The sequence below is a fragment of the Ambystoma mexicanum genome, chromosome 4q (genome assembly GCF_040938575.1).
Source record: "Ambystoma mexicanum isolate Mex_15411 chromosome 4q, UKY_AmexF1_1, whole genome shotgun sequence".
Lineage (NCBI taxonomy): Eukaryota > Metazoa > Chordata > Amphibia > Caudata > Ambystomatidae > Ambystoma > Ambystoma mexicanum.
Genome location: NC_090928.1, coordinates 70,932,966 through 70,956,366, shown reverse-complemented (window position 1 = coordinate 70,956,366; position 23,401 = coordinate 70,932,966). Strand labels below are relative to the sequence as shown.

The 23,401-nt window shown below is 44.7% G+C and overlaps 1 protein-coding gene across 3 annotated transcripts in view; it reads right to left on the bottom strand.

Annotated features, from left to right (window-relative positions):
- Positions 1-23,401, bottom strand: part of ECHDC1 (ethylmalonyl-CoA decarboxylase 1) — a 362,408-nt gene that overhangs the window by 180,185 nt on the left and 158,822 nt on the right. For all 3 annotated transcript variants that reach the window (XM_069607500.1, XM_069607501.1, XM_069607499.1), the window contains exon 3: positions 11,456-11,598. In XM_069607500.1, the coding sequence (XP_069463601.1) occupies positions 11,456-11,598 (143 nt within the window). The remainder of the gene's footprint in view (positions 1-11,455; positions 11,599-23,401) is intronic.

Below are 23,401 nucleotides of genomic sequence, written 5' to 3'. Positions count from 1 at the left end.
GCAATGGCAGCTGCAGTTTGTCTTAACTTCTATTTGTTCCGTGTCTTGAATTGGCCTCTTATTTCCGCTTTTCTGTCTGCATGGGAAAGGCATTTGCCAGTCACTGCCATGATGGATTTACCTGGCCATAAGAGGGCAACAGCTAGCCAACATTGGAAGAACATTACATATTATGCCAGAGTCTGGCAACTGCCTTCCTAATGCTACACAAGAGACACAACACTTGCCTTTGTTTCTAACACTAATTCAATGGATGAAAAAACGAGAGAACACACATATTGCTTATAAATGAAGGGGATGATGTCACACTTGGTTAAGACATTTTGATCACGCCAGGAGCTCATTTCCAGCTGCAACTAAGCGATTACCTTTTAGACTTCTGGCTTTAAATAACGTTAGTATCACCTGGAAAGCACATAGGTTGATCAACAGGGTTCCTGGAGCACGAGTGGTACCCTACTCGTGGGCATGGATGATTGTAGGGCATTCTTGCCCTGGTATGGAGCCTGGCCCCTACAGCCATGATGGGGGGAGGGGCCTATTACTTCTGGTTGTACATACCCTTTGAGGGTGGGCAGACTGTCGGGGTAGTTCTCCCGGGGCCGGCAGAGCAGTCTGCGGCCTCCGGGTTGGGGAGGTCCGAACTCCTCCCGTGTCCCCAAAAGGAGTATGAGACACACACAAGAAGCAAGGTGGGTACTGCTGTTTATTACAATAATGGCAGGGATGGGTCTCGGGTCGTATGCATCCGATGAGACTCTCACTGTTAGTGGGGCTCGCAGGCCCTTTTTACACCAGTATGACGCGCTATTCGCATCACCTGGAAAAAGTCGTCACAAAACCTATCGGCACTCTGGATTGGGTCCCCGAGTGGTAGGGTTAGTATATGTCCCCTATGGGAGGAAATGTTAGTGGAGAAGGACGGATCAGGTGGTACACTTGGGCTGTCCCTAACAGTTGTTACTTTAGAATTGTTGGGGGAAGATTTCTGCCCCTTGGAAGGGGTACATGAGATGCCGTCCATCCATTTGGGGTGGGGGGGAGGGCAGTGCAAATATTGGCAGATTGGCAGAGCCACCCCTTCCAAGCCTGGGGCAGTACGTTTTGACTCCCCCCCCCCCCTGGGGGCAGATGGTCACATACATGTGCTCATCTGCCCCTAGGGAAGGGCAAAACAAAAAGCTATATATTATAACTTGTTTTGGGTGGGGGCGCGGAGGGGGCCCACTAGACAACCAGGATATTTTGTGTTTGAAAGGGGTGTGGCCCCCCCACCCTAAGTGGATGAGGGGCTTATGTACCCCTCCCTGGCGGCAGATTTCTGCCCCTAGGAAGGGGTACATGAGATGCCCCCATCCATTTGGGGTAAAGGGAGAGGCCACTGCAAATATTGGCAGAGCTACCCCGCCCCCCAAGCCTGGGGCAGTACGTTTTGCCACCCCCCTGGGGGCAGATGGTCACACACATGTGCCATCTGCCCCTAGGGAAGTGCAAAACAAAAATATATATATTATAACTTGTTTTGGGCGGGAGTGGGGGTACACTAGACCACCAGGACTTTTTGTATTTGAAAGGGGGGGGCCCTCTCCCCCCACCGTAAGTGGATGGGGGCACCTTATGTAGCCTTCCCTGGGGGCAGATTTCTGCCCCTAGGAATGGGTACATGAGATGCCCCCATCCATTTGGGGTCGGGGGGGCCTCTTCATATATTGGCAGAGCCACCCCCAAGCCTGGGGCAGTACTCTTTGCCACACACGTGTCCATCTGCCCCTAGGAAAGGGGCAAAACAAAAATAATACAAATTATAACTTGTTTTGTGTGGGGGTCACTAAACCACCATGGATGTTTTTAGTGGAAAGAGGGGTGCCCACGGGTGTCTTCTTTTCAGAAATGCATGGGGTTCTCTGTTTTCCTTGGTGGCCTCGACACCCTAGGCCCAAATCTGTAGGTTGTCCACATGAGCAAAATCTGCTTTGCCGAAAGGCTTGGGGTTGTCAGTGGGTTAGCCTTTTCCCTTTGCGCCGAGGTAGGTGCATCCACACATGTGAGGTACCGTTTTCGTCGGGACACTGGGAACGCAGGAAGGTAGGACATCTGTTGTTGGCGGCGTGTTTCGGTGGGTGGGCAGAGGGAAATGTCTCTGAAATTTGGTGGAAAAAAACAATTTTCAGACATTTCACTCTGGCCACCCTCTGAAACACACATGTCCTACAATCCTGTGTCCCGATGAAAACGGTAACTCACATGTGTGGGTGCACCTACCTGGACGCAAAGGGAAAAGGCTAAACCACTGGTAACCACTGGTAACCCCAAGCCTTTCGGCAGAGCAGACTTTTCTCATGTGGACAACATACAGATTTGGGCCTAGGGTGTCGAAGCCACCAAAGAAAACAGGGAACCCCATGCATTTCCAAAATGAGGATACCCGTGGGAATCCACGGATGTCTGACTTGCGCGAATCGCCCCAGAATGTATTACCCACAATCCCCAGCAAAGTCTGAAATTTGGTGAAAAAAACCACAATTTTCAGACATTTCCCTCTGGCCACCCACCGAAACACACCGCCAGCACCACATGTCCTACCTTCCCGCGTTCCCACAGGTGTCCCGACGTAAACGGTACCTCACATGTGTGGGCGCAAAGGAAAAAGGATAAACCACTGGTAACCCCCAAAGGGTTTGGGTAGACAACCTACAGATTTGGGCCTAGGGTGTCGAAGCCACAAAGGAAAACCGGGTACCCCATGCATTTCCAAAAAGAAGACACCAGTGGGAATCCACAGAGGTCTGATGTGCGTGAATCGCACAAGTCTGACCTCTGTGGATTTCAACGGGTGTCTTCTTTTCAGAAATGCATGGGGTTTCATCCCTGCTAATGACGCAGACAATGGAACACTTACTGAAGCAGTATCACAACTCGCCCTGATGCACTCCAAAATGGTGGAAGAAAGTAAAGGAGTGGAGAAGGATGGCAGCTGGTTTTCATTCCTATGGTTATGGATGCCTTCTTGGTTGTCAGACGGGCTGAAGCTAATAGTAGGATGCATACTACTGGTGACAGCTTTGTTGATCCTAATAAAGTTCTGGAAAACTAGAAATGATGGAGATGGTCGGCATGCACGCCCTACTACCAGCTGAAGATGACAAGCACACAGACATAATAATAAAGGAACGTGAGAGAATACGCAAGCAAATATTGGACACTCACATAGGCCCACCATCTGTGAAGGTGGAGAACCCAAGGAACCCGAGGAGCTATGTTGGAAGATGGGTCTATTGCAAACCAAGCGGCGGCTGTGTTTATATGGATTGGTCACTTGAAGATCATGTCAACCACTATGGACACCTGGCCGGAATAACGAAAGTATGGAGAGTGAAAGGAGATAAAGGAAGGGATGATTTTGTGGTCGACAAGTCGACCAGACGGGGGACTGAAGTAGGAGAATGGGATAGCACCCTCCCACCAATCTCATCCAGACCATGGCCTAGGGGATCACGACCCAGACATCCCGCACGAGAGGAGTTCATTTACCTACCAGATGACAAAATACCCTGGTTCAGAAACCTAAACATAAGAGGAGTGTGTCCACCAGCGCAACAGGCTCAAGCCGATGCCTGCAACATGGACCAACTCGACTAGAACAACAGCCATAAGTATTCACATCCTTAGAGATGCCACGACGACATAGCCAACAGACAAGAACACACGTGCCACCATGCACACTGGTCACTCATACACCAACCTACACGAAGAACATAATCAGTGCTATGACGTAGGGGACTGACACACCCACTGAGGTGCATCGTTGTTATTTTTACATAGCCCTTCTACAGCTCATCAGAAACGCAAGACGCATGAAGAGCTTGTGTACATGCTTGCTGACGCTTTTCCCCGCCACCCAACTCCAGGATGACACCACCATGTACATCTAGTGCTGCCTGTGACACTCTGTCGCCCTGCGACCTCCATACTATGGATTATGTACCGCCACCCTTGAACTAGGCCGAGTAGGCCGCAAGCAAGAGTCCCAGACAGGAGCCTCACCATGAAAATCCTCTCAGCGACAATAGTACAAGTGCTGACCATGCAGAACGAGCCTCCAACGAGAGCTCACAGCCAAGGCCACAATGTTGCAGCTCGCATAACGCGAGCCCAGCGCCAAGGTTACACCTGCAAGTGCCAAGCCCTCAGAGACGAAATACAAAAACTAATGCTCATAATTCTGCTCCAGCTACGGTCTCTCCACACGTGACCAGGCCGAACTGACAAGGTGCCAAGCCCACGAGACAGTCACCAGTTCCCACGTTTGGGACACAGGTTGCAACAACGAAGCGGCAAGATGGACAACTACAGCAATGGGAAAGACCTGCTCACAAGCCCATGAGCAGACCTGTCCATTGCCCGCACAAACACATAGTTGCACATTTTTGCTAAGGATAGGTACACCGCTAGCTGGGAACAACGATGGTCCCAGGCTTGGGGGCTCATGGGAGAACCAATCAGAATACAGGGGGGCTTATTACTAACGCCAGCACTCTTAGTCAATCACCAAGGGTCCACCTGTAACAATTCTAAAGTAACAACTGTTAGAGACAGCCCAAGTGTACCAGCTGACCCGTCCTTCTCCACTAACATTTCCTCCCATAGGGGACATATAATAACCCTACCACTCGGGGACCCAATCCAGAGTGCCGATAGGTTTTGTGACGACTTTTCCCAGGTGAAGCGAATAGCGCGTCATACTGCTGTAAAAAGGGCCTGCGAGCCCCACTAACAGTGAGAGTCTCATCGGATGCATACAAGCCGAGACCCATCCCTGCCGTTATTATAATAAACAGCAGTACCCACCTTGCTTCTTGTGTGTGTCTCATACTAGGAGTTGGGGCCTCCCCAGCCCGGAGGCCGCAGACGGCTCTGCCTGCCCCTGGAGAACTACCCCGACAGTCTGCCCACCCTCAAAGGGTACGTACAACCAAAAGTAATAGCCCCTACCCCCATCATGGGTGTAGGGGCCAGGCTCCATACCAGGGCAAGAATGCCCTACAATCATCCATGCCCACGAGTAGGGTACCCCTCGTGCTCCATGAACCCTGTTGAGCAACCAATGTGCTTTCCAGGCAATACTGACGTTATTTAAAGCCAGAAGTCTAAAAGGTAATCGCTTAGTTGCAGCTGGAAATGAGCTCCTGGCGTGATCAAAATGTCTTAACTAAGTGTGACATCATCCCCTTCATTTATAAGCAATATGTGTGTTCTCTCGTTTTTTCATCCACTGAATTACTGTTAGAAACAAAGGCAAGAGTTGTGTCTCTTGTGTAGCATTAGGAAGGCAGTTGCCAGACTCTGGCATAATATGTCATGTTCTTCCAATGTTGGCTAGCTGTTGCTCTCTTATGGCCAGGTAAAACCATCATGGCAGTGACTGGCAAATGCCTTTCCCCTGCAGACAGAAAAGCGGAAATAAGAGGCCAATTCAAGACACGGAACAAACAGAATTTAAGACAGACTGCAGCTGCCATTGCTGTGTTAGGGAGAATATGTTGAGTGTTCAAGCAAGGCGTTATGTATTAAGCAAGCAAGCAGTGAGACAAGGGAGAGGCAAAGAAAGGCCAGAGGGGCTCTTTGAATAATGTAACAGGGCAGATGACCCATGCTCTGCCATCCTAGTAACATATGAGAGAATCAAATAGATCAGGCCTTGCAGCAAATGTTAAACGAGAAAGGAACAGAGTCCAGCTCTGCATTCAGAATAACAAAGGCAAAGAAAGGCTAGGCTCTGAAGCCAGCATGAGATGGAATAAGAGGGACCAGACTCATCGTGACAGGCTGGCCCTGCCCTCACAGCCACCCCCTTGGGTCCACATACACCCCCACCTACTAGGCATCCACCAGGTTCGACACATCCGGTAGCAGACCTGGGGAGTGCTCATAAGGGGGTGGGCTTGCGATCGCTCATCCTCCTTGCTGTACCCCCCCAGAGGACAGTCAAAGCAGCAACATCACACACCTGGTCCCTCTACTCCCAAAACAGGGCTTAATCAGAGGTACAAACAAGATGTCCTCTTTCTTTGAAACCCCCATCTATCCATTCAAAGAGACACAAATGTCTCCTTGCCCCACACAAAAACGTAGCAACTTGCAGTTGGAAGAAAAGGCTTCAACTCCTTTATTTGGCAGGAGTCCACTTACAGGTGATCTGCATCTTAATGAGCTGGCATCCTAGCTGTGGTCCACTGGACGTAATTATAATTTCCTCTCTCTTACCACGAGCTCATGATCAGATGAAAAATCCAGAAATGCAACATACAAAGACATGTTCTTTGCTGCTGCATACTTTAATTTCGTTCTGTTTTCTCTTCTTCTTTTCTCTTGTTTTATACAGTGATATTTGTAATTTAATACGTACTGCTATTTTAATTCTAATTTTGTGAAAAGTCGAGTTCTTTGACTAAAACACAATAAATAATTAAAGCAAAGTCCCCAAGATGTCCCCTAGCCCCCCAGATTTTATGTGTCTCCTACGCCCCTGGGACTACATAAGGTGCCCCCCATCCACTTAGGGTGGGGGGGAGAGGGCCACCCCCCCTTTCAAAAATTTCTGGTGGCTAGTGGTCTCACCCGCACCCACCCAAAACTACGTTTTTAAAAACAAAAAATCTTTTTTTTTGTTTGCCCCCCCCTTCCCTGGGGTATTGCCCCCATGCTTTGGGGGGAGGGGGCTCGAGGGCAGCTTACATAGTAAGCAGCCCCTCCCCCTACTTCAAAAACAGATCCCTGCATGACACACCAAACACATATTCTGAGGGGGATAAATGACATTACATCCCCCACTTAAAATTATGGGGGGGGGATTTGTCCCCCCTGCCCCCCATGTCCTACGCCCATGCTGTAAGTGGTGATACTTCTCCACTCCCCACCGTGACCAATGGATGTCCGCATCAATTTACCCCCAGGCACTTCCCGGTGTGCAGCAACCACTAACTCCACGGGTCCCTCGAGGGGGGGGTACCTTTTCCCTGCACCCTTGAGCTCCCTGTGCCCCATGGTCCATCTGTTCGGATGCCATTATCTCCCCTTTATTTCTAATGCCCTCTACTTCCCTGCACTTCACAATGGTTGACCAGAACCCAGCGACTGGGGCTGCACAGACCTTTGGGATCCCAACGACCATGCCACCAAAAGCATCGGTGCAGACATGGGACAAGTATCCCTTACCACAAGGAATGGTTACTCGCTATACAGGAGCAAGTGTTTTTGGAGGGAATCCTTTTTCTCTCCCCAGTGTTAATATGTACCAGGCGTAGGACAGCCCACAGGGGTTTCTGGTGTGTCCAATCCCGTCCCGTCCATTACAACCGATCTGGAAGAGGAACCCTGGATCGGTGTGCCGGTAGGTGACCGAATGTTCTCATTCATGGTCAACACAGGGACTACAAAATCTTGCATTAAGGAAGGCGAGTTCCCCTTGTCAAGCAAAGTGATGGACACAGTGATTGTCTGGGGCAATCCTGTCGGTTCCTTATACTGAAGATCTTTGTATTAAGGTAGGTACTCAAAATAGATCCGCCCCTTTGTTGTATTGTACCGATACCCAATGAAATCTCTTGGGCAGAGATCTCCTTAGTCCACTCAACATTTCGACAGCTTTCACAGAGGATGGTATAGTATGCTCGACCCCAGGGTTGTATCCGGTAAGGGAAGCAGCGCATTTGCAGGCTTATTGTAGCGATCGCGCCATCAGAGGGGTTCCCGTACCTACAGCATTGTTTCTTTATGGGGTGATGGTTTTGGCGAGTTGGGTCCCAGAGGTCAGAAATCAGACTTGGCGGGAACCAATTGCATTTTTATTTCAGCCTGATGTGCCACAGGAAGTTACACCAGGCATCATTGTAACAATTCTTTTAGAGGCAGTAGTTACCAAGAAGAACAGGGTGGTTCTCTCAGGCACAGCAGAGAGTGGCGCACAGTTTTGTGCATCTATCCAACATTGTCGCTGAGGGACGTGTCCGACGAGCAACTGTTCGAAGACACCGAAGATACAGGAAAGATGGTTTTTGAAAATGGGGTGCCTTGCCAGATAGTGATAGAGCAAAGGGAAGTACCACAGACCATGCTCATCATTAGAAATACATTGTCACACTGGAAGGGGGATTTGGGAAAGTTGCCGGATCATTTATGGACCAGCAATCCTCACGAGGCGGGGCTTCTAAAGAGTGTTGACGATAAAATTGCAACCCGGTGCGATATTACCACGGGTTAAGAAGTACCCCATGTCTAGGGAGGCGGACAAAGGAATTAACGAGACCCTTAAGGCACTGTTAAAGCAAGGCATAATACAACCTTCTGTGTCCCCATGCAATATGTCAATCTAACCTGTGGAGAAATAGAAGGTGTCCAATTGGAGAATGGTCCAGGATTTGTGCCCCCTAAAAATATTGTTGAGGTGGAATTTCCAGTGGTACCGAATCCTGCCGCCATTCTCTGTAACAGCCCTACTGGGTCGACCCACTTCACTGTGATTGATCTAAAAAATGTATTTTTCCTCTGTTTCCTTACACCTAGATTCTCAGTACCTCACTGCGTTTACGTATCGTGGTCAGAGATTTGAGCTCACTGGGTTGCCCAGGGGTAATATGAATCGCTGAGTGTCTTTAACAGGATGGTTCAGATGGATTTGGCGAACTTACATGTGTACAGTACCATAATTCAGTACGTGGACAATCTATTAGTCTTTAGCACTTCAGAGGAGTAGTGTCGACGAGACTCAATTACGCTCCTCTCTCTGCTTGCGGAGAAGGGGTACAAAGTAGACAAAGAAAAATTGCAATACTGCCAGATAGAGGTAGTATATTTGGGGCAAGTAATATCTCCCGCAGGAAGGAAGGTAATGCCGGAGAGAGAAACGCAGTTCAGAATACGCCTCAGCCAGTCACAGTGAAAGTTCAAGTACAAGTCATACATGCCCAGTTACGGGCTAATACCAAAGTACATACACATGCATTTTATTCCTAGGTAGAACATTTTAAATTTAGCAAATGCCTTATATATTTACTAAATGTACTATATTTACTAAACAGCCTTTCGAGCCAGATACAATTTCATATGCCAAGATATGTAAAGACGTTTTAGGACCTCCAAGTACAGCCTTCTTTGCTAGGGTAAAGCTTCATTTAGCAAGATAAAACAACACATACCTATTTTACCTGTGGTATAACTGGAGGTAGTCCCTCTCAAAATCCCACACCATTCAATTCCTAATAAAAAATTAACCTTGCTGAAGCAATTTGCATCTCCCATCTCTTTCAGCGATACAAGATGCAGCAACTCAAGATCTCTGCCTGCTGGCTGACGTTCTCTTTGACGCCTCACCCCCAATGATAATTAAGCACAACCAGCTGCATCGCCCATCACCGTAGATGTATGGGCGGCATACAACGATCACGGGCATAGGAGTGCGACAGACACCCTTCTACATTCAGTGCAAACAAATGAGAGACAGATTCTTCCTCCATGCTATAATAATTGGTGACTTACTCGTACCACTGTCTTGCTGATACCGTGTAACCGAGTTTTTTAAAAAGACATTTTAAAAGGGCTTTCATTAACAGTGAGATGAGGACTGTGAAATACAGAGAATGTAACTGCAAGGTGGGTAAAATGTATTTTGCTTCGGGAAAACTTTTCTATCGCACGGCTTCATTAAATAAAAGTAGTTAAATAACCAGATTCAAATCAAGAGTATGCTCTGTGAATATCATGGCAGGTGGGAGGCTACCATTGAAATCCCTCACGTTTCACAGTTCTAGTGGCCCTTTCAATGAGGTTCAATAAGCACCAAAATGAAGGTGTATTCAGTACAAATGTGAGATAAAGCCAAGCAGCACAGGGGTGGGGGAAAGAAGTAATGCATGCACTCTCACATGCCCTTATCAAACAAACATTGGCAATGACAACAGTTTTGGCTTTTGTGTAGTGGTACGAACTGACCATTGATGGTTGCAGCTGTAAAATTGTGTGAGTACCTAGGCATATAATACCAGTGCCTGGCAAATGCCTAATAATTTTACACAAGCCAAAATAGTTGGCTTTGCCAATGCTTGCTTTTAAACAGCACTATAATTTTTATGAAGGCAGTACTGGTTAAAAACATTTTTATTACACCAGTAGCGCCGTTAGAGCTCCAATGAAATAATTACACTTCAGAAGACTGCTTTATAAAAAACACTGGCAGGCACTTCAAATTCAATGGTGGATTTTAAGGCTCGATAAATCTAGCTTAAAGAGATCCTCGGAGGATGTGTATTGGGCGGGAGTGGCAGGAAGTGGGTGGGTATGACCACAAGGATTAACATGGCCATGGGCAGTCAATGGCTGGGTAAATACTCAAACAACACCTACAAACTTAGTATCCCTCCTCATATGCCATTTCTCCTTAGCTATACTCTAATGCAATAGTTTTGGCTTATAGGTGGCGCTAAAGCACTACCTACTAGCCAAACCTAAAAAGGCCGTCAAGGACTGCAGGCTGGAGATATGGTGGTGGCAAGCAAGTACCTACTAGCATAATGATATAGAGCATTACATTATATCCAAAAGATTATTTGATACAATAAAAACACGTGTGTGGACAAGACAAGGTTAGTAAAATGGTGTCACTCTATATTGACAGCACCAATACTTTTTAGCTAACAGGAAGGAATGTTTTAATGTGAATTTGAACATTCTGTTTACCTTGACCACAACAAATCTTCCATCAGACGCTATTTAATCAGGTTTATGAATTTTCATAATATTGACTTTAAACATTGTAGCTTTCTACTTAACTTCTTTAAGCAGAACCAATTGCTTTCTTTTTGCCTTCTGTAGATTAGCTCAACTATTGATACGTGATACCCCTGGGTCTGGGCGAGTAATAAATGTAATAAATAAATACAATAAAAAATAAATTGCATTTTAAACTTTATTTTTCAATACGCTGACCATTTCAGATGTCAAGTGTGTATCAAAGCACAAAGAAATATTCTTACTGGGGAAACTTAGACGAAACAGTGGCACACCACTTAGGTCGATCTTGTTAGTACAACATGTGCGCTTACTTTCCATTTGAGCCTTTTTGGATTAATACATGAACAATCTTGATATCTGCAAAGCGACTTTCCAATTTTAGTGGACAGTGATTCTGACTAGAAGAACAAAGGTTTTGGGCTTTTTCTGATGCAATTCCAACCTTGAACACGGAGCATTTCTGTTTGGTTCATTCTACTGAAGTTTTTCCAACCCGTGCCAATAATATTTCATAGCTCATTGAGAGAGACTAGCCCAGTCTCTTTCAAAAAGGATACCCTAAGAAATCCATTTGCTACAAAAGTATCAACATATTCGAGATCATACCAATAATTTAAAAAAAGGCACTATACAAATGCACATTAGCATAACATAACATATTGCTAACTACCTCTGAGCTGGATATGGCTTTGACAGCATTTAAATCGGAACCACTGCAGAATGTGTTCTCAGCACCATGGACAATAAGACCTTTCCCTTCTTTCCAATCTTCAAGCTCTTTTACCCGTTCCAGAAGCTCTACCATCATTGTTCCTGCCAGAAGAAAAGGAATACATTTAACTTGAGGAGTAAAGCAAGTTTGACTTTATCATACAATCATATTTGAATCTATCCAGTCTTTATACTTACATAATGCAAGGTAAAGTTCATGTTTTGTTATAGGTTATCAGTATATCAATGCAATGCCACCATCTGCTTCAAATCATGTGCATCAATATCAACACTGAGAAAATGAGTGGAGCAGCTACATTGGACCTTTAACAAACCAGCATGGGCGGATATACCTTTAAGGTCAATGCAGAGTTAGGGGTAATATGTTGACAAGCGCTGAGCAACAAGAAGACCGGAGGGTATGTATGCTCATTTCAGGGTAGTGTGCTTCGTTCATTTTCTATAAATCAATTTACCAACTAGTGATTTTATACAGCATTTGAACTGTTTCACATCCAAGTATTTGGGCATTAGCACATGGAAGGTGAAGTAATGAGGACACAATTGGCATACGTAATGCAGGCAATCCCGCAATATTTGTCCATTACCCGCAAAACATGACCAGTTGACCAAAAGGGTGTTGTGCCATCAATCTGGCATGGTGCGAGTGGTGGAAGCAACCAGACTCTTCAGCCCCCAAACACCAACATTGTATAGGTAGAAAGGTTGCTAAAGGCTGCATACATTGTACAGGCAGGTTCCTGCTAGGAAGTCCCAAGGGCATGGTTGCTTTTGTATGGCGCCTTTGTTGAGCTTCTCTAAGAATCCTCTGATTAGGCCCCATCCCTTTCAATCTCTCTTTTGTACAGTTGTGTTCTCAAATAAAAGATAGCAGAAGGGTTATATTAGTCGACATTTACAGCAGTGCACTTGCAGATTGGCTTATGAATCTGACACTTACTCATGAGCATCTAGGAACTGATAAGAGATGGTGCAGGACGCTAATAAAAATTAGGGAAACCTAAAAGCCAAACGAAACACACAAAATGTAGTAAGTGGGAGTGTAGATTGAGCACTCAAAAAGCTGGCCTGATAACACTGGAACCAGAAATTACCCATTCATCACCAGAACACCAGAGACCATGCCAGAAGAGGTTTCTACACAAAGCCCATAAGCATATATCATTCTTGCTTTTAATTGTAAAAGAGTACTTCAGGGACCACTATGTTCTTGGTCTCTGCCGAAACTGCCAAAAACATTGCAAATCCGATAGTGGTTTCAAGGTGACAAAATACTTGTCCACAGTAGCATCTTGGATTTGCTACTCTGGTCTTTGAATGATGATGAACGTGCTATCTTATTTATTTAACATTTGTATAGCGCAGAGACCAGTGACCCCAAGGCTTAAGGGTACTGACAAACATGTAGCATATTAGACTTAACAGACCAGCAGGAAAGAGAAGAGTGCAAAGGTGGAATAGAGTTAGAAAAACCCAGCAAATGTTTATTTAAACAGGTAGGTCTTCAGTCCTTTTCTCAAAACATGAATGGAATTTTCCGATCTCAATTTCCAAAGGCAGATTGTTCCAAGCCATGGGAGCTGCAGAAAAAAAGGCACTGGCCTTAGCCTGCGATAATCTACATGCTGGGACCATAAACTGAAATTGATTGTTGGATCTGAGATTATGTTTGCTCACTTTAGGTCTTAATTCCTCATTAAGATAACTAGGGCCAGAGTTTTTCATACAATTAAAAGAAGTAGTAATAGGGAGCCAGTGAAGTTCCCTTCTCGCCTCAGAGATATGGTCAGACCTTTTCTTGTCCAGAGCAACCCTGACAGCGCTGTTCTGCACCACCTGCAGTCTATTCAGTTCACAGTTTGGGAGGCCAGTCAACAGGCTACTACAATAATCTACCCTGGAGCTAATCAATGCTCTGGCAAGCGTTTCCCTACTAGTGTGGGAAAGGAAGGGGCAGGCATGTGAAAGCAATTTATTGTAGTAACAGGACGTAGCCACCAGACTACCTGCCTGGGCTTTCATATTAAGATTACTGTCAAGATAGATACCCAGAGTCTTGACTTTTTTCTTGACAACTATAACACATTCTTCAATTACCAATTTGGAATATTGATCTTCAAGTTTACAATCTTGGGGACAGTGCCCACAAGCATAAGCTCTGTCTTGCTTGTGTTAAGAGCCAAACCATTGGAACACATCCAACTTTGAATGAGCAGGTGAATTCTGTTGATGTTAGTTTCATCAACTGAAAAGACACCAGTGATGGGTATGATACACTGAGTATCGTCGGCGTAATTAGTAAACTCTATGTTATTAATGTCCAGAAAATCAAGAAACCGCACAGTAAAGAAGTTATAGAAAAAGGGAGAAAGACAGGCTCCCTGAGGGACGCCTTGAGTCAGCTCCTTGGTGTTGGCATCTGCCAAATTGCTGCTCACTCTCCAATGGCGATTTTTCAGAAAAGAAGTGACCCAATCAGCTGCCGACGCAGATAAGCCTGCCACCTCCCTCAGCCTGGAGACCAGCACAGTATGATCTACCAGGTCGAAGGAGGCGGATAGGTCCAACAGCATCAGCATGCTGGGGTCGCCTTGATCCATATGTCTGAGGAGCCTTGATTTCAAATCCAGCAGAGTGGACTCGTGCCATGTTTTTCCCGAAAGCCAGACTGTCTCTTATCCATGATGTTACCATTTCTTAAGTGAGCCAGTAATTGAACATAGGCCACTTTATCAAGAATCTTAAGGAGAAATTGGGAGTTAGAGATAGGACGGTAGTTAAGTGGGTCGTCAGGGAAGAGATCAGATTTCTTTTTAATAAGGGGGTTACCCAAGAGCGCTTGATACATGTGGGCACTGCACAGTCCCTGAAGGAGGCATTGACACATTTACAGAGGATGGGACAAATGAGGTTGCACAGGCTTTAATTGTTAAGGCAGTACAAACATCTCCCTTACAATTAGATGGTTTGAGATTTTGGATTATTGCTGTTAGGTCCTCTTCTGTAATGGGTTTGAAAGAAAAGAGTTAATTTTCTTTCCAGCATTTGGCAGGAGTAATAGTATCTTTGAGTCGAATAATCTCTTTATTAATCCCTGTACTGTAAAACACTGTTGTGCCTACTTACAAGAAGCTTTCCTCCACACATTCTGCCATATTCCCAGTCCTGTAGTGATCTGCACACCACTTCTTGTACACTCTTTGCCACAGGAAGTGGTGTTTACCAGTCATGATCCTACACCTCCCGTGGGCTTATTTACCAATGTACCCTCCCCCCTTGGTAAAGTGTTTTTCTCCTTCACTTTCATATGTTTCCAATGAGCCATTCAGGATGTCTCATATGGTGTCTGGTGGTTCAGGTGTGTCTCATTCAAGTTCCTTTGAATTCTCACCTTCCAAGGGTGCATGCTCCCTATTGATGTTAGTGTCCTGAATGTAGATTGGGGTAGATGTATCTAGAAGGGTGAGGTATTCCAAATAACTGTTAATTCTGATGTTTCAGCTCTGAAAATGGTCTCTTTCACCTTGGTTAGTCAGTGGTACGGGATGGAACAGGGTGCTGACTTACATGCTTGATGCTGCTTCACCAGGATGTGGTCTTCTCCCAAACTCCTGCCTACACCCCTCTTCTCTTGTCAGCATAAGTTTTTATTCTCTTCTAAGCCAAGAACTCTGGCATTCATATCTCGATGCATGTTTAAAGACTGGAGAACCGATATCTGTAGTTGCATCTGGGCTTCAGCCCTACCATTAGTTCAGAGGGGCCCTTCCCTGTGTAGCTTTGCAGGATGGGGCTTACCTATATGCTCGTAGCATGTCACATAGAACCCGATTTAGATACACCTCCCCCATTTCCCTCTTTTGCATTATCTTCTTGATGGTGCTCATGAAGCGCTCCACCATTCCATTGGCCTGGGGCCATAGAGGTCCAATTTTCCTGTGCGTCATACCCCATGTATTTTGCAAAGTCTGAAAACTCTGTCCTATGGTTCACAGTCTATCTTCATGGTTATCAGGAATCCCCCATGCTGAAAAGGTGTTTTCCAGTAGCAAAATCACTACCTTAGCCTTTGTGGATGGCATATGCATCACAATGGGAGATCTTGAGTACTTGGCCATCAGCATGAGTAGGTATTGGCACAACTTTAGTTGACCAAAAGTTACATGCCACATTCGGCAGATACCTTTGGCAGTATTGTCATATGAATCGGTCTGGGATAATGATAATGAGTTGTATCACAAGCACACTTTTTCAAAAAATTGTATAGGTTTGAGATGGTCTCCATCGTTGCCCGGTCAGAGATCTCTTAATTAGAATATGGTGAAAACAGCAGTCAACCTGCTGCGCGATTAGACCATTTTCATTGAGGTGCACGATCACCTTTCTTTTTTTAAAAAATAAATTCGCCACTAATTCCTTTTGGTTTTATAAATTACTAGCAAAAAGTACTCGTTCTCCGAACCGGTTCTGTGCACAGACATGACAACACTCATCAATTGTTGAAAATCAATGATCCTGTAGGTCGATGTTCCAATTCACTTATCGCTTGATGTGCTTTGCACTCTGAAGTAAAATGCACTGAGAATGTGCATGTGTGGCTGACTGACATACCCAGGAGCAGATGGTAGGGGTCAGGGGGAAGCGAGAGTTGATATGCTGCTGCATACTGGGACCTACTGTGCCCTCTCGCCACCTGTTGCCTTACCCTGGCGTGGCGCAGTTTGCTGTGGGGCAAATGTCCCAGAAACCGTGCAGTCTAGGGCCAGTCCTTCTACGAACACATTGATGTTTTGCCGATTTCAGGCAACTGTCTCATGTGTGAAGGTACTGCACTCCAGGGAAAGGGGCAGTGTGTCCACATGTCATGTAGCCAGTAATGTCCAGAGTATCCCAACAGGTTACTATGGCAACATTTGGTGCATATTCGTGAAACGGTGTGGAATTGTATAGGAAAACGCTTTGCCAAGCCACAAAACCACAAACTAATTTTGACTTGTGCTTAAATCGGGGGAACGGGGTGGGGTGTCCAAATGTGATGTAGCCAGTATTCTCCCGAGGGTCTTAATATGTAATTATGTAAAATGTGGTGAAGATTGGTGAAACAGTGTGGAATTGTATAAGGAACAACGCTTTGGCATACATCCAGCCACCCACACATTTTCACTTTTATAAATATAGATAGAAGTTTATTCATTCAAAATTCTTTCTTCACATGAGTGTTTTTGTCTACCACGACATGTAGATGTTTCAATCGTTTTGGATCGTCCTCAGGTGGCTGCAATTTCTTTTTACAAATTTCAACTCAAAAATAGAAAAACACTGTCTTACAACACCTCTGTTAGTAATATCTTGTATTGTGACAACCTATTGCATCAAATTAACACATCTGCCCTTTCACAATTATTCATTTTTCTATCTTCTCAAATTTTCTTGCTTGCTTCACTGCAATCTATACTATTTTTGCTTGATTAGCATCTCCAACGTTCTCAGTTGGTGTCAGATCTGTTCAAACCCAACTTCTCATGGACATAACTGGATTACTAGTTTTGTCATTTCAACTATATTAGTAAGTTATGAAACTTGATTCATGCAACACCTACAACTCACTTTAGTTTGAGTTGCGGATAGCTGCTTTTTCAATTTGAATTGTGCATCCTTTTTTCAAATGTACTGCGATCATCTGTTCTAAACATCTAGTATTAGCTGTCACTATTCACTCTTGGCTCCCTGTAGTGCATTTTATGCCCTCTTACCTGACATTCAACATTCTTTTCGATTCCTAGTCATAAGTTTAATCACTACTTCTTTAGACGTGTGTGTTAACGCTGCAACGGTTATGTGATTACATAGTAATTTTGGTAGACATGGAAAAGGGACTATTTCGCGAGTCAATGTATCAGTGCTCGTCCCCATGTAGGCCATCTTATAATATGCCGGTGTTGCATGTCCAGCTTTATTAGTAATCATACCTGTTCTCACCAGTGGCGATTTTAATAATTGATTATGGGATGTTATAATATTCACTATTGTATCGGGCTTCTAATATTTCCATAAATTTTTCTTTTATGATTTTTGCTGGTATTAAGATATTAAAGTTGCCTGTATTACAATGGGCACACTTAATTGTAGTTGAGTTCAGTTCATTCCTTCTATTTGAATTCAACTGAATGAATAATAGATTCATACAACATAAGTGAATGCCATCTAGCTAAACACATACTATAATTGAGTTAACTCCATGTGCATTTTGTACTGAGATAAGCTACCTCCCAATTACATGTATGCTCTTGGTGTGTGCCTGATGTTGCATCCTAATCATCATGTAGCCATAAATATCCTGTTAATGTGTGGTGTAAGGCTGGAGTGTAACACACATCTCCACTCAGATGGTCCATTTAAAAAAACACCTTATTCTTAGATGGCGACTGTCATCACCATTCGTCTGTCTTATTGGTCTGATTAAGCATTATCATGTGGCCTTCTATGGCCTGTGTCAAGGAGGAGTTAATGCTGGTGTAGAGGTACAGCCTGTGTTTTCACCTAAATGGTCCCTTTCAAAATTAACTGTTGTCGATTGCCTGCTTCTGTTCCCATTCCCCTGTATCGACCTTAATAAACCATATGTAACCAGTTTGCGCATTATATTACATGATTGATCACCATACATTATTTTTTACAGAAAACATCCAAGTTTGCATTCTTCATTCATACCTAATGGGAACATAGTTTGTAATTTACGGATACAGAATGTTTCTCTCTGGCATAGTCTCTTTATTTCAATCTCCTCCACATGGATTTCTTTGGACAACTTAAATAATCTGGAACTTCAATTGCATGACTTGGTGTATTATTTCATAAAACGTCTATCAACCAGCGACTTGCAATTACGGTTTATCATGTTTATGTTCTCCAATATGTTCCTTAGTTGCTCTAATGGTTTCTCTCATGTAGATTTTTCAACATGGACATTTCAAACTATATATTTGGAAACACAAGAGTACTCTCCCAATGTTTGTTTGTTTATTATTTATAGGGCGCCCAGAACCCTTAGGTAGCTGGCCACACATCACAACAAGATTACTTAAAGCTTAGTTACATTTACATAGTTACAGAAATATATAGGTGCATGGAAATTACAATTAGTACATAATTAAAGATTGAGAGGAGAGAGGGGAAACATGCATGTCTGTAGGTTACTGATCATTGTGGCGTAGCCAGTTACGGGTGTTGCGCCTGAAGCAGTTATAAGATTGGTCTCTTCTTAGTTTGACTGGTAGGGCATTCCACTGCTGAGCTGCTTTTACTGGGAAGCTAGTTCCACCTGTTTTTTGTAAGCAGAATCTTGGTATTTGGAGACAGGAGTTTGCCATTCTGGTTGGCGGAGCAGAGATTTTTCTGGTTATTCTTTCCTTCAGGTATTGGGGTGCAGCATTGTTTAGGCATCTGAAGGTTAGAGTGACTGTTTTGAGGAGGATTCGATCAGTGATTTTTAGCCAGTTGTGATTTCTTCTGGCGTTGGAGATGAGCTCTCTATTAGGCTGGTTCAGGACCATTCTAAGCGCATTGTTTTGCAATGTTTGTAGTTCGTTGGTGATAAATTTATTAGCTCCTGCATAAAGTGCATTGCAATTGTCCAATTTAGAGAGGATGAGGGCATTGGCTATAATAATGCAGCTAGCTGGTGAGAGGAAAGGTCTGCATGCTTTGATGAGTTTGCCGGTGTAGGCGGTGGATGAGGCCAAATCGTTTACTTCTTTTTTTAGGGTAAGTGTAGAATCCAGGTAAAAACCTAGAGTCTTCACTTCTTTAGCAACAGTAATTATGTTACCGTCGATATTGAAGGCACTGTAGTTGTCAATTTATTTTTTTTCATAACATTTCATTTTATTTTACAGATAAGCAATACATAGATCATAACAGCAATCGCAGAACAGTGTTCATTAGGTATGATAAAGCGATAGCGTCTCTCAGGAGGGCCGGAGTGAGGGGAACCAGAATGTCAGATTGGACATTACTGACCATGGTCTGTCCTGTCCATGGTCGCCAAGTGGAATACGAAGTGACGGGTAGCTATAGTGTGAGGCTGTGGTTCAATAAAGCGGGCTGCTTTGGAGCCATCTGGTGAGGGCCGGGAATTTGGCGGCGTAGTCCATAAATGGGTCCCATGTGTTTAGGGTTCTATTCAAAGAGCCTGTTCGGATCGCAGTGATTTTTTCGGCCACCACTATGTCCCAACATTTCGCCCACCAAAGTGCCACGGAAGGGCCTTCTTTATTTTTCCACACCCGGGCCATTGCTATTTTTGCTGCTAGGAGTAGATGCGTACATAGCCTGGGGATTTTGCCCGATATTGGGAATGCGCCGTCGCCTGTATTGCCTAAAAGAATGATTCCGGGATCCCATGGGATTGTGAGGCCTGAGATTTCCTTGATGTGTTTGATTACCTCTCTCCAGTATGTTTCCGCCTTCGGGCATGACCATACCATGCGGAATAGTGAGCCGGTAGTCGGGCACCCTCGCCAGCAGGTTCCGGGAATATTTGGATTGGCCTTGTTGATTTGAGCAGGAGTTGCATAGTACCTGTAAAAGTTTATAGCTCCCTTCTCTGTTTGTAATGCATTGTGAACTTTTGTGCAACCTGGCCCAGATTTTCCCCCATTCTTCGACTTCAATTTCTTTTCCCAGGTCCTTTTCCCATTCAAGCATGTATCTTTCCTTTTTAGAGGGGTCTACCCTGTATAGGAGTCGGTAAAGGGTCGAGATCCTGCCTTTGCCTGTAGGGGTTGCTAAAAATAGTTCCAATGCTGTTAATTCTCTGGAGCATTTCTCCCTGGTTACTCTGTCGGACATCCAGTGGCGGATTTGGGCATAGTGGAATCTCTCCCGTTCATCTAACCTGAATTTTGCTTTGCACCTTTCAAATGAGATGGGTGCTCCTGCTTCCAGGAAATCGCTCGTCTTTCGTAAGCCACCTTCCATCCAGGGTTGAAAGCCGTGCGCCAACAGACCTGGGAAGAATTCAGGATTATTCCAGATGGGAGTTAGGGGACCTAGCGACCCACGGATGTGCCTCATAATGATGAGGGGTATCCCCCTCATTATTATTCGTTTGGCTATACAAGGTTTTTTTCTCCCCCCATACGAATGCTTGGATTTGCTTTTGCAAGGCTACCAGGGCTGGACCCGGGATATGGGTTGGGAGTGCTGTGCAATGGTACAGCCATCTAGGGATCAGATTCATCTTGATGGCTGTGATTCTGCCAAACCAAGATATTTCCTGGGGCTTCCACCTTTTGAGATAATTTTGAAGATCTTTGATCAGTTGTGGGAAGTTGCTTGAATACAAGCACAATGGGTCATTGGGGATGTGAACCCCGAGATAATCGACTGGGCCTGTCGACCATGGAATTGGCATTAGGGGGCTGAGAGTGTCTTTTTCCTGCCTAGAAAGGTTAACTGCCAGTGCTGCGGATTTGGACAGGTTTATCCTGAACCCTGACAGGGCCCCGAATTCTGAAATCTCCTCCCACAGGGCACCCAGGGACAATGTCAGGTTTGTTGCAGTTATTAGGACATCATCCGCGTATAGCGCTATTATATATTCATGGCCTCCCACGGACAACCCACTTATATTAGCATTTTGCCTGATTCTTGCAGCGAAGGGCTCCATAGCTAGAGCAAAGATTAGGGTTGAGAGAGGGCAACCCTGTCTAGTGCCCGTGGATATGTGGATTTTGCTGGACCTTGTGCCATTGACCCACAGCTGTGTGGTGGGAGAGTGATATTTGGCCATTACCCATGTGATAAAGTTGGGGTAAAGTTGGGGCCAAAGCCCAAATGTGCCAGGACTGCCCGATATACCCCCAGTCAACCTTGTGTGCATCTAAACATATGACGGCCATTCCTACCTTTAGTTTGTGGGCACTTTCGATGATGTTGATCGTCCTAATATTGTCATGGGTGTTTTTTAGGTTGTTGGTTGAGCCAAGGATTAGGATCTCGGTTTTATCGTCGTTCAGGGAGAGGCTGTGGGTTGCCATCCATGCCTGAATGAGGGAGTAGATTTAATTCACTAAGGCTGTATCTGATGTGAAATTGCCCATAAGGGGGAATCAGGATCTGGGTATCATCAGCGTAGTTTGTGTAGGTGACACCCAGCCTGTCCAATTTATCAAATAAAGGCTTAGTGAAGATATTATACATGGTGGGCGGGACACATGAGTCTTGGGGGACTCCACATGTTGTTATGAATGGGTCTGCAGAAGCTGCCGTGGAGAAGACACTCATGCTTCTGTTATCAAGAAATGATTGGACCCAGGCTATAGCTTCACTTGAGAAGTGGGCTGCCGATGCTAAGTGTTTGCATAAGACTGCATGGTCCACCAAGTCAAAAGCCGCCGACAGATCAAGGAGGAGTAGCATAGCTGTGTTTCCTTTGTCGTTAAGTTCATCAATTTGGGCTTTAAAATCCATTAGGGCTGTCTCTGTGCCGTGCTGGGGTCTGAACCCCGATTGGCGAGAGAATAATAGTTGGTTTGTTTCAAGGTATTTTTGAATTTGCAAGTAGGCCACTCTGTCAATTATCTTCAGGAGAAAGGGGACAGTAGTGATAGGTCTGTAGTTTGTTGGAATGGATGGGTCTAATGTTTGGTTTTTAAGAAGGGGTAAGACCCAGGATTCTTTTAAGCTGATTGGGACGGTACTTGACATAAATGAAGCATTGATAAGTTTGGATATAAAGGGGGCTAGATCTCTAGCTGCATCCTTAATTATTTGGGCAGGGCATATGTCACCTTTACAGTTTGCGGCTTTTAGTTAGGCGATCATTTTTTCTGTTTCCTGGATAGAAATTTGGGAGAATTTGAATGGTACTAGGTTAGGTTTGTTACTAGGAGTGGGGGGGGGGCACTGGGGGGTTTCCATGGTTGGGAGTGAGGCTTTTCTTATGCGATTTTGGTTTGCAATGTTTTTATTTTATTTGCTAGAGCGTTTTGAATATTGGTGCACCATTGTTTATCTTTAGGTAGATTATCCGATGGAGGTATAGGGGATACTAATTCTCGTAGGATTGTGAATAGTTCATTGGTGTTGAAGGATGCTTTGGAAATCCTTTCATAATAGACTTCTTCTTTAGTTTGAATGATTTCATTTTTTTATTTAGTGGCAAAGACTTTACATTTTAATTTATTTTCATCTGTTGGGGTGTGTTGCCATATGGTTTCTAGCTTCCTTTTTTCCAATCTTCTCTCCAGTTTGTGGATAGTATTAAATGCTGCCCGTACTAATGTAATTGCACTGTAGGCAATTTAAACTCAGGCAAGTCTGTTTTTTTGTGTTTGTAAAAAGGGTTGTTTTTCAGTTATTTTACTGGTCTGGGGTAATCCTGTCTGCTAGTGCATTCACACAAATATCCTTTCCAATCCATGATCCAGCATTGGGAACCACAAGGCATCTCATCTGTTTCTTGGTCACCAGTATCCCGTGGCGTCCTTCTCGAGTTATGTCAACTACCCTTTAGCACTGTTTCTCAGGGATTACCACAGAGTTTATCAGTAGTATCCCGTCCTTTGTCGTAGTGAGCTCAGTCTGCACGTTTCTAAATGATTGCTTTTCCACTGGATCTGTGCACGGATGGTACTTTCCAACATCCATTACATGCTGAAGCTATAAGTAATGTAGGATCATTACCCGTCTCTTCTGCTACTTCCACCATGGGAACTTCACTTGCTGCTTGAAGTATAAAGTTTATGTACTCTTCTGCTAGGGACACCTGTGTGATTTGACACCTGTCAGAGAGTGTCTTAACATGTAGTCAGCCAGGTGGTATTCTTTGCCTGGGTTGTGAATTATATTGAAGTCCTATTCAAGCAATCGTAGGCGATTT